At 47.9% G+C, this 14,468-nt stretch overlaps 1 protein-coding gene across 10 annotated transcripts in view; it reads right to left on the reverse strand.

Annotated features, from left to right (window-relative positions):
* PI4KB (phosphatidylinositol 4-kinase beta) overlaps positions 1-14,468 on the reverse strand; it is a 34,358-nt gene that overhangs the window by 8,580 nt on the left and 11,310 nt on the right. For 5 of the 10 annotated variants that reach the window (XM_012462688.3, XM_012462689.3, XM_064370438.1 and 2 more), the window contains 5 exons: positions 11,843-12,779; positions 6,144-6,188; positions 3,499-3,726; positions 2,367-2,594; positions 260-369 (listed from right to left, as the gene is read on the reverse strand). In XM_012462688.3, coding sequence (XP_012318111.1) covers positions 260-369; positions 2,367-2,594; positions 3,499-3,726; positions 6,144-6,188; positions 11,843-12,751 — 1,520 coding nt within the window. In that variant the 5' untranslated portion in view covers positions 12,752-12,779. The remainder of the gene's footprint in view (positions 1-259; positions 370-2,366; positions 2,595-3,498; positions 3,727-6,143; positions 6,189-11,842; positions 12,780-14,468) is intronic. The other 5 variants (XM_064370440.1, XM_012462690.2, XM_064370439.1 and 2 more) reach the window with 3 other exon arrangements.

The following is a 14,468-nucleotide window of genomic DNA, read 5'->3' on the forward strand; positions in this document are numbered from 1 at the left end:
ACACAGCTTGAGTTCCTTCCTCTGGTGCTTTCATCCCTTTGGAATCCTTTTAAAATTTAATTTCCTTCTTTGGTAGCCCAAGTAATTTTTCAACCTATACACACCTTCACTGCCTCAAGTTTGGTGGCCCCGAACAAGGACAGAAGAGGGAAAGACACGGGCCAACAATAGATGACTGAGACGGATAGGAAGGTAACAAAGAGACGGGAAGTGCCTGAAAGAGGGAGGAAAAACGAGGGGCAGTGTGATCTGGCCATACCGGATGTCCCCTGCTGCAATGAACACAGGCTCCTTGCTCTCCTGGCTGGTGATGCTGTCCACAGAGAACTGGGAGATGTTGTCACAGCTGTTGGTGTGCACTTCAGGGAGCTGGAGAGGGCAAGGGAGTGCTGGTCAGAGTGCTAAGTACAGGTCTCCTTTCTTGCCCTTCCTGCTTGTTTGCTGTCACTGCAGCATGCTCATCCCTCCCTTCCAAACTGTGCTTACACACCATGCTGATCACTTGGACCCCAGACTGCCCAAAGCAGCGTCTGTCAACATGTGAACTACCTGTATCTGAATTACCCAGAATGCAGACTCCCAGGCCTCACCATCAATCTGAATTAGAATTACTGGGAATGGGATCTGAAAGTCTGAATTTTTAACAAGTTCTCCAGAAGACTTCCAATGCACTTAAGTTTGCAAACCACTGCCATGACCATCACAGGAGCCTGAAATTTCAGCTTGGCACTAAGAGTCCCCCAAGGCTAGTGATGTGTTCTCCCCTAGGGTCCAAAGCAGCCCTTTTCAGACTAGCTTCTTCTGAATTTCTTCAATCTAAGTCATTCAATCTGATCTTCTCATCTCTAACTACAGAATATTCTACCAGACCCCAAGGCCCCTGTCAAGTCTCTTCTCTCTATATACCAGAGCATTTCTTCTCAACTCCGTCAGCAACCTAGTATACACTGCTTTGTTGTGTATCTAATTTTTTTTTCTTAAATGTCTATGTCTAATTTCTTCAGTTGGACTGTAAACTCAAAGACAGACGTTCTGTCTTTTGGCGAAGTGAAACCTGGCTTTTTTTTACATCAGGGTCTCACTCTGTCGCCCAGGCTGGTGTGCAGTGTTGTGATCTCGGTTCCCTGCAGGTTGAGGTTCAAGCGATTCTTGTGCTTTAGCCTCCTGAGGAGCTGGGATTACAGCCATGTGCCAGCACACTTGGCTTTTATGTTTTTTTCTTTTGAGATGGAGTTTCACTCGTCACCCAGGCTCAAGTGCAATGGCAAGATCTTGGCTCACTGCAACCTCTGCCTCCCAGGTTCAAGCAATTCTACTACCTCAGCCTCCTGAGGAGCTGGGATTACAGGCACCTATCACCACCATACAAAAAAATAATTTTCGTATTTTTAGTAGAAGTTTTACCATGTTGGCCAGGCTGGTCTTGAAATCCTGACCTCAAGCGATCCACTCACCTCGGCCTCCCAAAGTGCTGGGATTACAGGCATGAGCCACCACACCTGGCCAGCTGTGTTAATAGCCCTACATAAAATTCTGCTCTGGCTCTTCATGCCCCAGAATAAAGTTCTCAAGTTTCTTTCCCCAGCTTACAGGGTCCTTCCTACAGTCTGGTCCGTGCCCATATGTCCAGTCTTATTCCTCACCACTTCTTACCCACACCTGCACTTCTCAGTCAGACACAATTTCTTTCAGTTTCTATAATGGCCCAAGCTCCCTCCTGTCTTCTGGCCTTTGCATGCACTGTTCCCTCTGTCCAGAATACTCTTTGTCCAGCTAATTCCTAGCCATGCTTCCAGCCTCAGCTGAGAGATTACTTCCTCCAGGAAATCTTTTGTGACTCCCACCCCGTCTGGTGTTCCTATAACGTCCTGTCCTCTCCACCACGCCCTGGCTCACACTGCTTACTTGCTTACTGGCCTTGCTCTCTTTCCAGTTAGGTCATAAACTCCTTGCAGGCAGGGGCCAAGTCTTGTTCACTTGCACGCAGCACTCAGGTCTGGCACATAGAAGGCCCTCAATAAATATTTCTTGAATGAATTTACGTATGACTTACCATCCTCTGCTATTCTATGACAACTTTATATAGCAGGTGTTCCATAAACATTTTCATTAAGTATCTCTCACTCCCCTTGGCCTAGAAGTTCCTCTTCACATTTAAATCTGAATTCCTTCACCAGGAGAATGAGCTCCACTGAATCTATTCCGGACCAGAGTTGTTCAGAGCCTTCCCCCTCTCACCCCTCACCAACCACACCACTCATTTGGGTACTTGCCTCACCCCAGGTACGCTGTCTTGTTTCAGTATGTTGTAAACTCCTGGAGAACAGGTGCTGTGACCCAGCGTTACCTCCGTGAAGCTCCCTTACCTCCACTTGCAGCTCGCCTATGTCATCCACTGACCAGGCCTCATCATCATTGTCATAGTTGGGGACAGTGCTGAAGCTGCCAGCTCGCTGCTCATGGGTGATACCACATTCGGGCAAGTTCTCTACGGATCTTGTACTCCGAATTCTGTTCTCGGGGATCCGGGCAGGGACACTGGTGGTATCAAAGTTTTCACATTCAAGGACTTCCACATAGATCAGGTAGGGAGCCTGGGGAAGAGTGAGAACAGTATGTGCAACCTACTTCCACCACTAACCCCCAACTCTCAGCTCTGTTAGCGTGGTTCTTCCTGCTGCCCTAGCTCCTAGCTCCAGCCTTCATCTATTAGTCCCCTGAAACTATGAATATATTTAGGGCCTATTTAGGGCAGACACTTGTCCTCTGATAACCTATATCGAGAATTTGGGTGAGAGAATGCACAAGTCTTCAAAATGTTTCAACTGAGCTCCAAAATGTACAGATGATGCATTTGGGCCAAACTATTCTAGACTATCAATTACAGCTTGTAAGGGAGGCCTGGATGCTTCTGTGGGCTTGTCTTGAAGACAGGGCCTGGGCTACAGTGGACAGAAAGACTGGGACACAGCTGGGCACTGTCCTAAGGAGCATCCCAAACTTCAATATTTCCTCTGAAGGAAGAATCTGAACCATGAATACTCATTCCAGTCAGCACACAAATTCAGTTAAGCGAATTGGGCATCATTCTCTCCTTCTGTCTGCTCATTCTGATCAGAAAAGGTCTTAGAAACAAAATATTTCTCTACCCTCATGGTTGCTGTGTCTAGAAAGTTCAAGAGTTATAGAAGGGCTCGAGAAGAGCTACCAAGGTGACCATAAAGTGGGGTGAAGAGCAATTATCCTAAGATACAGCAAGAAGGAAGCTGAAAAGATTAGGTTTCTTTGGTCCAGAAAAACAAATCCCAAGAAGGGAGACAGGAAGGCTCTCAAAATCACAATAGCACTGAGACAGAGTCAAGGTTGACATATGCACCATCAACTACGAAGGGAGTCTAGGAAGTTGGCGGGGGCATCACTGGGCATACACACAAACCCTGAACAACCGTGGGTGTAGAGTCAGGTCCAGGGTAGGGATTTGGGCCAGAACCCATCTACCTTGTCCTTGGAGTTGAGGACAACAGCCTGTGTGTGGGGTACACGGACCACGTGGTGGTCAAAGCCAGCAGTGGGCAGCCAGACTCGGGCAGGGAGCTTATGGTTGAGCAGGGAGAGCTCTGAGATCAGCCTCTGTGTTTTCTGCTCTTTGGTGGGGAGCGTGGCCAGCCGCTTGCCGATCGCCATCAGGGACTTGATGAATTCTCTCTCAGGAGCCAGTCGAACAGGCTACAGGGGTTTGGGGTGAGACAAAAGATGGTGAAGAAACCGTAGAATACAATGGCCCACCCACTCAGTTGCTCCTGGCCATGCAGGCCAGGGACCCCAGTGTCTGAAGAACTCCAGGAAAGGAACTGCTTTTTAGTCTTAGTAGGAGCTTCCACCCTCCCTTCACAGCTTGAATTGAGAACAGCCAGCATATTGCTTCTCTGTAGGCTATCTCTTGAGGATAAGGGAGGCCATGAATCCAGGTAACTGGGATGCAGCCCTTTTCTCTTGGACTAGCATTTCTTAAGGACTGACCTAAGGCTTCAGAGTGAGCAGGGGACAACATCTGGAGAGGTTAGCCAGGGCCACAGAGAGAAGAGCTGCTTATACCTGAAGTGTCTCACCCTTCTCAAGAACAGGGTTCTCTCCCCATCTGGATCCCTGGGGCACATCTCTGTCAAGGCCCGCAAGACTAGAGAAGGGAGCCCCACATCAACATTTTCACTTCCAAAGAGGGAAGATGCTCATCATTCAAATTACTTCTGTTGATTTCCACGGTGTCCCCTGCCCTGTCCACCCCACAATTTCTCTTACAAGGCATCAATGCACATGCAAGGGATGGAAAGAGGATGAGCCGATGAGCAGATTTTGCATTAATTAAGGAGAAAGAAAAAGCAGACAGAAGGTAGGTGGATGGAGAAAGCAACAGTTCCTTTTAGCCCTTGATGATGGCCCTAAAGGCCTGTCTCTTTTAGTGACTCCTCTTTGGGTCCTCTTCCCCCACCTCTCACTGACTAGGTTCCCATATGAATTCCCTGCTATTAGTCTGGCTCCTTGTGCTGGGCAATTCATTCTCAGAAAGGGCCAAGTTGGTCTGGGAAGTAAGGTGTAGGTGGGGAAAAAGAGGAACTCAGCTAGACATGAAGGGCTCTCTTCCCAGTCTAATCCCTTCTACCGTAAGGGGCATTTTATCAAGATAGCCACCCAACTCCCCATCCCATCTCCCCTCAGCTGGACAAGAACAATCTCTCCTCCCCTTGTAGAAATAGCATTTGACTCACCAAGCCTTTCTCTCCCTTTCTGTGTGTCTTCCTTAGTTTCCTGATTGAGAATTTCTATCCTTGCTCCCTCATACTCTAAAAGAAGAGCTTCTTTTGAAAACTGGGGAGAACCAGGTCTACCTCTGCATGTGCAACACAGCCAGGATTCAAAGGAAGAGCTCATCCCGGCCTCTGCCCCTTGGGAGATGGCTCAGAGTGCCACACAGGGAATGAAAGAGGGTGTCTGAATCCTTCAGGAATGCTTTAGGTGACATTGTTGAAAAGAGATGAAAAGCAGCACAATAGAATTGGCTTTCTAAGGTCCCTGGAAATGTCTTAGGGGGTCTAATAGAGAAAGAAAAGAAGAGGAAATTTGAAGACTCACTTCTTCCTTCATCTCAGTCCACTCAGATGGCAACTGATCTCTGTTCCAAGGACCCTCCACCCCAACCAATTCATAATCATCTCAGATTAGAAAAGGCAGAATTCCTTCCCATTCTCAAGTCAGCATTTGGGTCAGGGGCCCCTAAGTTACGTGGGCATGTTGGAAATGTGACCCCAGGCCTCAAGAGAGAGGCTCTGCCACATCGGAGGAGACAGGAATCATGACTGAAAGGGAATTAGCACAGAACATAGAAAACTGACTTGGTAGACAAATCAAATAGAAAATGTGAAAAAAATCATCCAAACTCCCAGAGGTCCTGCATTTCCTCTCACGTCTTTGCCCAGCAACAAGGTCCAAGACCCTGTGGCATCAAAGGGTCAGGGGTTAGTCCAGAGGGAACAAGAAAGGAGAGGGGATTAAGAACATTCTGGGCAGTGAGCTGGGAAAAGGGAAGAACTCAGACCTGGAAAAAATGTGGTTGAAGTTAAAAAACAAAACCAGTTGTGAGGAGGCAAAACTTTCCTTCAGGCCAAGGCCTGTTTGTTTTTGGAGTCAGCTCACCAGCACAGGGCCTAGCATTTAGAAGACTCGGAATAAATGTTTGATAATCTAGTGGCAGAAGCCATGGGGCAAGGGTTCTGGGTGAGAGAAACAGGATCCTGGGGGTTTCTGCCAGGCAGTGCTTGGCTCCAATCCAGGAGTGAATTCCACCTCTCTCCCAGCTGTTTGCTCCAGACCCTCAGGAGCTGGAGGCTGAGCAGCACTGTACTCCAGCTGTCTCTGAGAGAAGAATAAGCTGAGCTCATCTCAGCCTGGGCTCAGGATTTCCACCGCAAAGGTCAGGGGGGGCTCCAGCAGATCTGGGAGGTCTGGGAGGGAGGAGCTGATCTCCCAGGAAGAAAAGGGGCATTTTAACTCCAGCCTTGGCCTGGGGTCTCAGAAGACCTGGGGACGGAGAGGAAATGCGGCCATAGGGGGAGCCTGCCACCCAGTCCCAGCCTGGCCCCACTTACGGAACTGAATGAATTATCAATACTCTCGGTGCTGGAGGAGAGCTCCTGGGAAAGGGCCAGAGGACAAAGGGAGAAGGAGGGGGTGGGAAGGGAGGGGAGAGAGACAAAGGCAAAGAATTTAGCTCCAACTTGGATCAAAACTGCTTCTCTAGTGAAGCTCTACCTTTCTGCTTTAATAAAAGAAAGTCAACTCAGAAATGCTATTTGCCCAGATGCTTGACCACTTGTGGGAGATGCTGGAAGGGTAGCTCAGAGTTTAAGGTCAGAAGGACTGAAGAGACAAAGCAGCCTCTGCTTTTCACTTTATTCCCCTCTGTTCTCAACTGAATGGATTTTCCTTCTAGGCCAGAGCTCTGAAGCTGGGTCCCTAGGGCAGTAACTGCACTGCCAAGCTTCCCTGCCCTTTTTCTTTACCCACTCACATGCTCTCGAACAAATCCTTTTCCATGGATTTGTTCACCACAGGCCTGAACTTAAGAAGCTGCATGACTCCCATACTGGAAACCCCATGTTCCTCCAGCTTTTTGGAAACCTTAGGGAGGAAGAAAAGCTAAACTTTCGGGGGCAGGTATACCTCTTCTCTACTTAGCCTCATTATCACCCTGGGAAGCTGAACTCCAACCTTGAACCTGTGTGACAAAGAGCATCCCAGACCTATGAGCCCCAAATCTCTGGGCTGGATGCTGATGGGAGTAACAGATAAATCAATCTCCTACCTACCAAACCTCCTTAGGCTTCCTATCACGCTATCCACATGACACTCAATATATTACAACTTTTGACATAAGTTGGGAGTTAGGTTCTAGCTATATCAATCTAGAAAGCTGACTAGCTGGATAGCAGCTGTCCTAGTCCCAGCCCAGAGGATTTATCTAAACATCACCCCATTCCTGGGTCATATGAGTGTCCATGTGCAAAACAGGGGAAAGAGACGGTATCAAACTCTCACTCAGCAGCTCTGAGGCAACGCTCATGCACAGGGCTCCTCCTGGGTTCTGTCCAACATGGTCTCCCAGGGGAAGGAAGGGGCAGCACGTGTGCACAAATCTAGGTTGGGGGGATGTTAGGGGTGGGTTAAGAGACAAAGTCCTAAGAGCTTCCAGGGCAGGAGGGCAGTGGTCAGTGAGTTTCTACTCTGGAATTTGCTGAGTATATTCAAGCATCCACTTGAACTCAGTTCCATGGTTTCAGTTCTATTCTAGCTGGAGGGCCTATAGTCAGGTCCTTCCTTGAAGTATCTGGGGACTGGAGCACTCTGAGGGAGAAGCCACACTTGGAAACATGCCTCTAAGGCAACAACTCTTCCACTTTGGATAGAAGGTGGTGGGAGAATTAAAGCAGTGAGGATGCCAAAGTCTATTATGACTTAGTGTTCAGATTCTACCTATGAGCTGGTTGGAGTTCATAGTTCAATTTCTACCTATGAGCTGGCTGGAAAAGGAACAACAGGGAGGATATTGCCTCCCTGAGCATCGATCCAGCAGATTCTGTCCGACAGGTCCCGTATGACTCATTTAACAGCCTTGGGGGAAGGGAGGTGTATCATGACCTGCTCCTCTCCTCCTACTCCCTGGGCTTGTCACTCATACTGAGTCAGCTCCAGGGAGTAAGGATGAAGCAAGAAGTTGACATCACACCGTATCAAGCTGGAAGGCCTACTGGGGCTTCCAGTGTGATGTGCCATGTGGTAGATTTCTCTGTACAAAGGTTGCAGTCCTGAAAAGACAAAGCTAATCTACTAAGAGTGTAATTACGTGGGGTAGGGTGTGGTACCTAAATCACTCTCTCTTCCCAGCTTCCCCATGCTATACTAAAATATTTGGCATTTGGTTAAGAATGGGAGGACAAACTCCATGAGCAGAGTTCCGGACTAGGCTGATAAAACGGCTTTGAAGGGGCAGGCTTTGAGAGCAATGGTGGAAAATGTGAAAAATCAGTGCAAAGCCTTCTGACTGTGGGAGAGAGTGTAAAGGATTCCTCATAGTAAGAAACACAACACTCCGTGAGAGCTGAGCAGAGAATGGCTCTGCAGCGAGACCATGGACAGGAAGAGAACTGCACAAGCTGCTCCTGAGCCTCTTCTTCGAGGCCCAGTCTCACCCTTGGGAGCGCCTCTCTTGGTGGTGGGAGTACAGTATTAAACTCAGAACCTAAAAGGAAAGCAAGAGATTGTGAACAGAGTGTCAGGGTCTACCTCGAGATTCTCCTAGAGTATCTCTGCTGAGGCCTTAGATAATTAGGTGCCTCATTTTAGTAAGCTGTATACTTCCTGCTTATGGCAGAAAACTTTTTCTTTTTTTTTTTAGACGGAGTTTCGCTTTTGTTGCCCAGAGAGCAATGGCACGATCTTGGCTCAACTGCAACCTCCGCCTCCCAGGTTCAAGCAAGTCTCCTGCCTCAGCCACCCCAGTAGCTGGGATTACAGGCATGAACCACCATGCCCGCTAATTTTGTATTTTTAGTAGAGACGGGGTTTCTCCATGTTGGTAGGCTGGTCTTGAACTCCCAACCTCAAGTGATCTGCCTGCCTCAGCCTCCCAAAGTGCTGGGATTACAGGTGTGAGCCACTGTGCCCGGCCTAGAAAACAACTTTTTCAAGAGTGTCACAAACTAAACAGTTCCTTAGATACTGGGGTTTTCATTGTTACTTTACGTGTTCCTAGAGGGAAGGATAACATTTTAACCCCATCCTCCACAGCCTCTAGCATATGGCTTTGCAAACTGTACAAGGTCAATAACTACATGTTGAGTGAATGAATGTTCCATGAAAGGCAAGAAGGGTGAGTAAAAGGAAAACCAATTCCTTTGGTGTTTAGGGGACAAAGGCCTTGACAGACGTATCCTCAAAATGCCAAAGGGGCTGGGTCTAGTCACTCATGCCTATAATCCCAGTGACTTGGGAGGCTGAGGTGAGAGGATCACTTGAAGCCAGGGGTTTGAGACTAGCTTGGGCAACAGAGTAAGACCTCATTTCTGCAAAAAAAAAAAATTTTACAAATTAGTCAGGCATGGTGGTACACAGCTGTAGTCCCAGGTACTTGGGAGGCTAAGGTGGGAGGACTGCTTGAGCCCTGGAGTTAAAGGCTGCAGTGAGTTATGACTGTGCCATTGCACGCCAGCTTGGGTAACAGAGCAAGACCCTGCTGCAAGAAAAAGGATGGAAGGAAGGACCGAAGGAAGGGTGGAAGGAAGGACGGATGGACGGAAGGAAGTAAAGGGGTTGGGAGAGAACCCTGTGCTGAAGTCTAATGCTTAGAAACCTAGTGATATTCATGTTTCTCTCTGTCTCTTTCTTGCTCTCCCATTTTCTGAGGAGCCATAGTGAATTCAGGTATTCCATTCCACCAGTATCAGATAATGCAGGAGTGCCTGGGAACGCAGTATCTCCTTCCTTTCCTGGACCTAGTGACCTAAGATAAGGCGTCAAATTGGGAAGAATGGCAGCTACAGAATCCACCCGAAATCATGTAAGTATTCACCTAATACCTGGCTCTCAGTGCCATCCATAATCTTATCTTGGAGTGGGACTTAGAAGCAAGCAAAGAGGGACCAAGGATCAACACAGAGTAAGAAAAGTCCTGAGGCCTCAGCCTTTCTGGTCCTAAGATGAGCACTACAGAGTGGATACAGTGAAAAGCCAAGCCTGACAAGAGGCACCAAGGAATTCACTTCCAGCTGCTCACCCTCTGCTACAGGTTTGACCCCAAGATGAAACAGCTATCCGATCCTTCATGTTCCACCAGAATCTGGATGACTCTTCTTGTTCTGCAACAACTTCCCTTCGTGACCCAGGGCTCTGCTGCCAAGCTCAACCAGAAAAGAAAATGGGACCATTCTAGTTCTGAGAACAGCTTGGGCTTTGCCTGTGCATGGATGTGGAAGCTTAGATGGCCATAGCTGGGCCGTTCTTCCCTACATGGCCTCTGACAGCTGGGGGCCTGGGAAAGTAGATATTGAGAAATAACCAAGGCAGTTCAGCTGAATGATTATGAGCACCAGCTGGAGATCTGAGTCTGACATTCACTAGTTGAGGGGCCTTGGGCAAATCATCTAATCTTTCTAAGCCTGGTTTCCTTGTTGGTAAAATAATAGCTGTCTCTTGGCATTGTAGTGAGGATTAAGTGTAAAGTCTTTGATAAGATGCCTGGCACGTAAATGCTGAATAAATGTTAGCACTTTTAGCTTTACCATTATTAAATTATCCTAAAAAAAATTCCAAATTTCCAGAGAGCAGGCTCTATAGTCTCCCCTCCCTCCCTCTTCCTTTTCTCTAGTCATTCTGACTCCCTCTATTTGAAAGAAGTCCCATTGTATCAAAAACGTAGGTGGGTTATGTGCCCCACAGAGGCAGATGCCAGGACCATAGCTATATGCATTTTTCAAAAAGTGCAAATTCCTAGTTTTTTTCTCCCTTCTTTTCTAGGTTGGGCTGGCAGCCAGGATGGGAGCCTGGCCAATGGTGAGTCAGAAGGGAGGACTGGAGCACCATTGTCTGGCTGGGACACCAGGTCACCGACACTTGGTAGTCCACTGGGCAGCTTTACCTGCTATCTGTCCAGATGTGGAGTGAAGAGTGGGTATAACCTATTCATGCAGTCTTCTCCTCCCTGCTCTATATCCTAAATTATACCCCACCTGCTGCTGGAGCTTCCTCTTCTTCCCAGCCTCCAGGTCCTTGACTAGGCACTAGATTTACTCTATACCAAGAGTGCTTTCTCTTCCCTTTGTGCTTCTCCCAAATGGTATGGGAAAGACACTGGCAAGGCACTCTTCCCTACAAGGAAAGGCAGGCATGAAGGCATTCTGCAGATGCCTCAGTGATAGAGAATGAACCTTACACTTATGTCAACAAAAGGCAGGATCTTCAGGGGGTAGAGAAAAGGGATTCGATTATGAGGAGGAGTGACCAGGAGAATGAAGCTGATGTTCTATCTAACATCTCCCCTACCCCAGCACACACAAAGACAATAGCACCTTTTCCTTTCCCAGGGATGCTGCTCTGAGAGGCTCTGGTAGTTATCTCAGGTCTCAGGTCAGGGTGTGGAGGGCTTCTGCCACAGTCCTCATTAACACAGTAGGTATTAATGGAATGGCAGTGCAGTTTAATTTTTTTGAGACGAAGTCTCACTCTGTCGCCCAGGATAGAGTAAAGTGGCACAATCTCTGCTCACTGCAACCTCCGCCTCCTGGGTTCGAGTGATTCTCCTGTCTTAGCCTCCCGAATAGATAAGATTACAGGCGCCTGCCACCACGCCCGGCTAATTTTTGTATTTTTAGTAGAGACACAGTTTTGCCATGTTGGCCAGGCTGGTCTCAAACTCCTGACCTCAAGTGATCTGCCTACGTCAGCCTCCCAAAGTGCTGGGATTACAGGCATGAGCCACCGTGCCCAGCCAGAGCAATTTAATGAAAATTATTTGGGGCACAAGTCAGCGGCATCAGCCTTGCCATGACCTATATGACCTGAGGCAAGTCACTTTATCTCTCTGGGTCTGAGTTCTTCCTTTGTAAAATAAGGTGGTCGAAATATGTGAATTCTAAGGTCTTTTTCCATTCTAATACTCCATGCTTTTATCAGTAAAATGAAAGAGAGGGAGGACAGAAAGAACGGCGTAAGTAACTCTTATGTATATAGGAGGCATCCTGTGTCCATGCAGCCCTCTGCCACCTTTCGTCTCTGGCACTCCCCAGAATTTTACCTCATCCTCATTCTCCACTTTAGGGTTGCTGGCTGTTCGTTTCAGGTTGCTGCTGAGACTTATGCTGGCGGTGGCATCTGACTTAGAGCGCTGGTGAGTCCTTTTAGAGGGAGACAGCCCTGTGTCAGGGGCCGGGCTCAAGGAGGGCAGCTCCCTCTTTCTGTGAGCTGGCTTCAGCTCATCTGAGAGGATCAGCTTCCGTAGCTTGGTCCCACGGGAGTGTCGCTGAGTGGAAATGTGCATGTCTGAAGAGTAGGCCCCGAGCAACAGGGCGCACTGGAGGGAGAAGTTAATGCTCTGGCGGCAACGGTAGACTATGTAGGGCTTAATGGCATCACCCACGTCCTCATCCATGTGGATGTACATGTTAAGCAACTGGGGTAGATAGAAGTCCACATCCTCATTGCGAAAGCAGAAGAGCCGGTTGCCGATGTAGGCTTGGACTCCAGGCTCCTTGGAGTTATAAAGGTATGAAATGGCCATGGAGATGTCAAATAGTTTTGACTCAAACAGCCTCAGCAGCCAAGACTGTTTAGCTGAGTTGTTCTGCTGCCGTCTTCTTGCTCCTTTGGCTGTGCCTGAGGCCACAGTGGCCCCCATCTCATCTTCCTCCTCCCTGATCTGGGCAGGTGGATCATCTAGGCAACGGATCTCACTGTCCACACCATCCCCATTGACCAACTCCAGTGGGGCGCCTCTGCTAGAGACTGCCACGCCTCCATGCAAAAGCTTGACTTTCTCCAACACATCCTGGCAGGCCTTCTGGGCCACCTCAGGGTCAATCACTGATAGTTCCCCGACCCCCTCCGTGATGACACTTAGCAGGGACCCCCCATTATTCCCTGGTGGGCCAGAAGTGGGCTCGGAAGTTGGCTTCAGGGGGGCAGGCTCCACTACTGTATCTCCCATGGCCACAGCCAGACTTCGAGCTTTCAAGCTACAGGAAGAGGGAGGGAGAAAAGAACAGAAAGGTAGATACATACACACACTGATTAGTGGTGCCATCCTCAGGTCTTCCCTTTGCCATGACACCTTCCCAGGTACCTCCTCTTTTTGTCTTCCTGGACTCCTTCAAAATCATATGAGAAGACATCTCCCAGGAAGCTTTCCTGACTACCTCCACTTCTGATTACATTATTCGTCATTCCTCCTGTACTTAGTTACTCAGCTTAGCCTCTGTTTTTAGCTTATATATGTGAAATATTGTTTTGTATATATTGTATTTATATAGATTACAAATTCTCTTTTTTTTTTTTTTGAGACAAGGTCTTACTCTGTTATACCCAGGCTGGAGGGCAGTGGCGTGATCTTGGCTCATTGTAACCTTGACCTCCTGAACTCAAGCAAGTCTCTCACCTCACCTCCCAAGAAGCTGGGACCACAGGTGCACACCACCATGCCTGGATTATTTTAAATTTTTTAATCTTGCTCTGGTGCCCAGGCTGGAGTGCAGTGGCACGATTAGAGCTCACTGTAGCCTTGATTTTCTGGGCTCAAGCAATCCTGCCACCTCAGCTTCCCAAATATCCGGGACTACAGGCATGTGCCACCATGCCTGGTTAATTTTAAAAATTTTTCTATACAGACAAGGTCTCACTATGTTGCCCAGGCTGGTCTTGAACTAAGCTCAAGCAACCTTCCCTCCTCAGACTCCAAAAGTGTTGGAATTACAGGCATGAGCCATCATGCCCGGTGATTTACAGATTCTTTGGGTAGACTGAGGAGCAATTCAGGTGTTATTCCCTTGTTCCCTAGCTCTTCAATTACTTGTCTATCCTCTTGCTCTTCCTGTTTCCCTTTAAATGCCTGCAATAACCTTTTTTCCCCCCTCTTTACACATATAACATTCTAGACACAGGTCCTGTGCATCTCAGCTTCATTTTTATTTTTTAGAGACAAGTCTTGCTCTGTTGCCCAGGTTGGAGTGCAGTGGCAAGATCAAAGCTCACTGTAACCTTGAACTACTAGGCTCAAGGCATCCTCTTGCCTCAGCCTTCCTCGTAGCTAGGACTACAGGTGTGTGCCACCATGCTCAGCTAATTAAAAATTTTTTTTTTTTTTTACAGATGGGGTCTTGCTGTGTTGCCCAAGCTGGCTTTGAACTCCTGACCTCAAGGAATTCTCCTGCCTCAGCCTCCCAAAGCACTAGGATTACAGGTGTGAACCACCATGCCCAGTCATCTTTATTTAATATTAAAGTCTTGATATATTTTTCTAGTTACAGGTATTTCTTATCTTCCCTTTTAAACTCAAAGCTCCCAGAAAATAAAGGCCAGCAAATACCATGCCAGGCTTCACATAGAAGAAGGTAGCTTCACAACAACCATCATCAACCCCACCAAAGCTGTGCCGTTTCTCTGGTTGTCTGACGTCATGCCATTACACCCTCTTTCTTCAGTGCTGTGGCTGCTGACATATAATGGAAAGAGCTCTGGACTTGAAAGCAAATAGGCTGGGGTTCAAGATCCTCACTGAGCCTTTCAGCAATCTACAACTTATGCAAGTCATGTATCCTCAACTGCAAAATTTGGAAAAAACACTTACTTCTCATTGTTGCTGTGTGGAACAAATACCATCATGTGTATGAAAGAATCTAGCACAGTCCCTGGTACCTAATAGTACTCAA

The sequence above is a fragment of the Aotus nancymaae genome, unplaced genomic scaffold, assembly GCF_030222135.1.
Source record: "Aotus nancymaae isolate 86718 unplaced genomic scaffold, 86718_ANA_hifiasm-v0.15.2.pri h1tg000108l, whole genome shotgun sequence".
NCBI lineage: Eukaryota > Metazoa > Chordata > Mammalia > Primates > Aotidae > Aotus > Aotus nancymaae.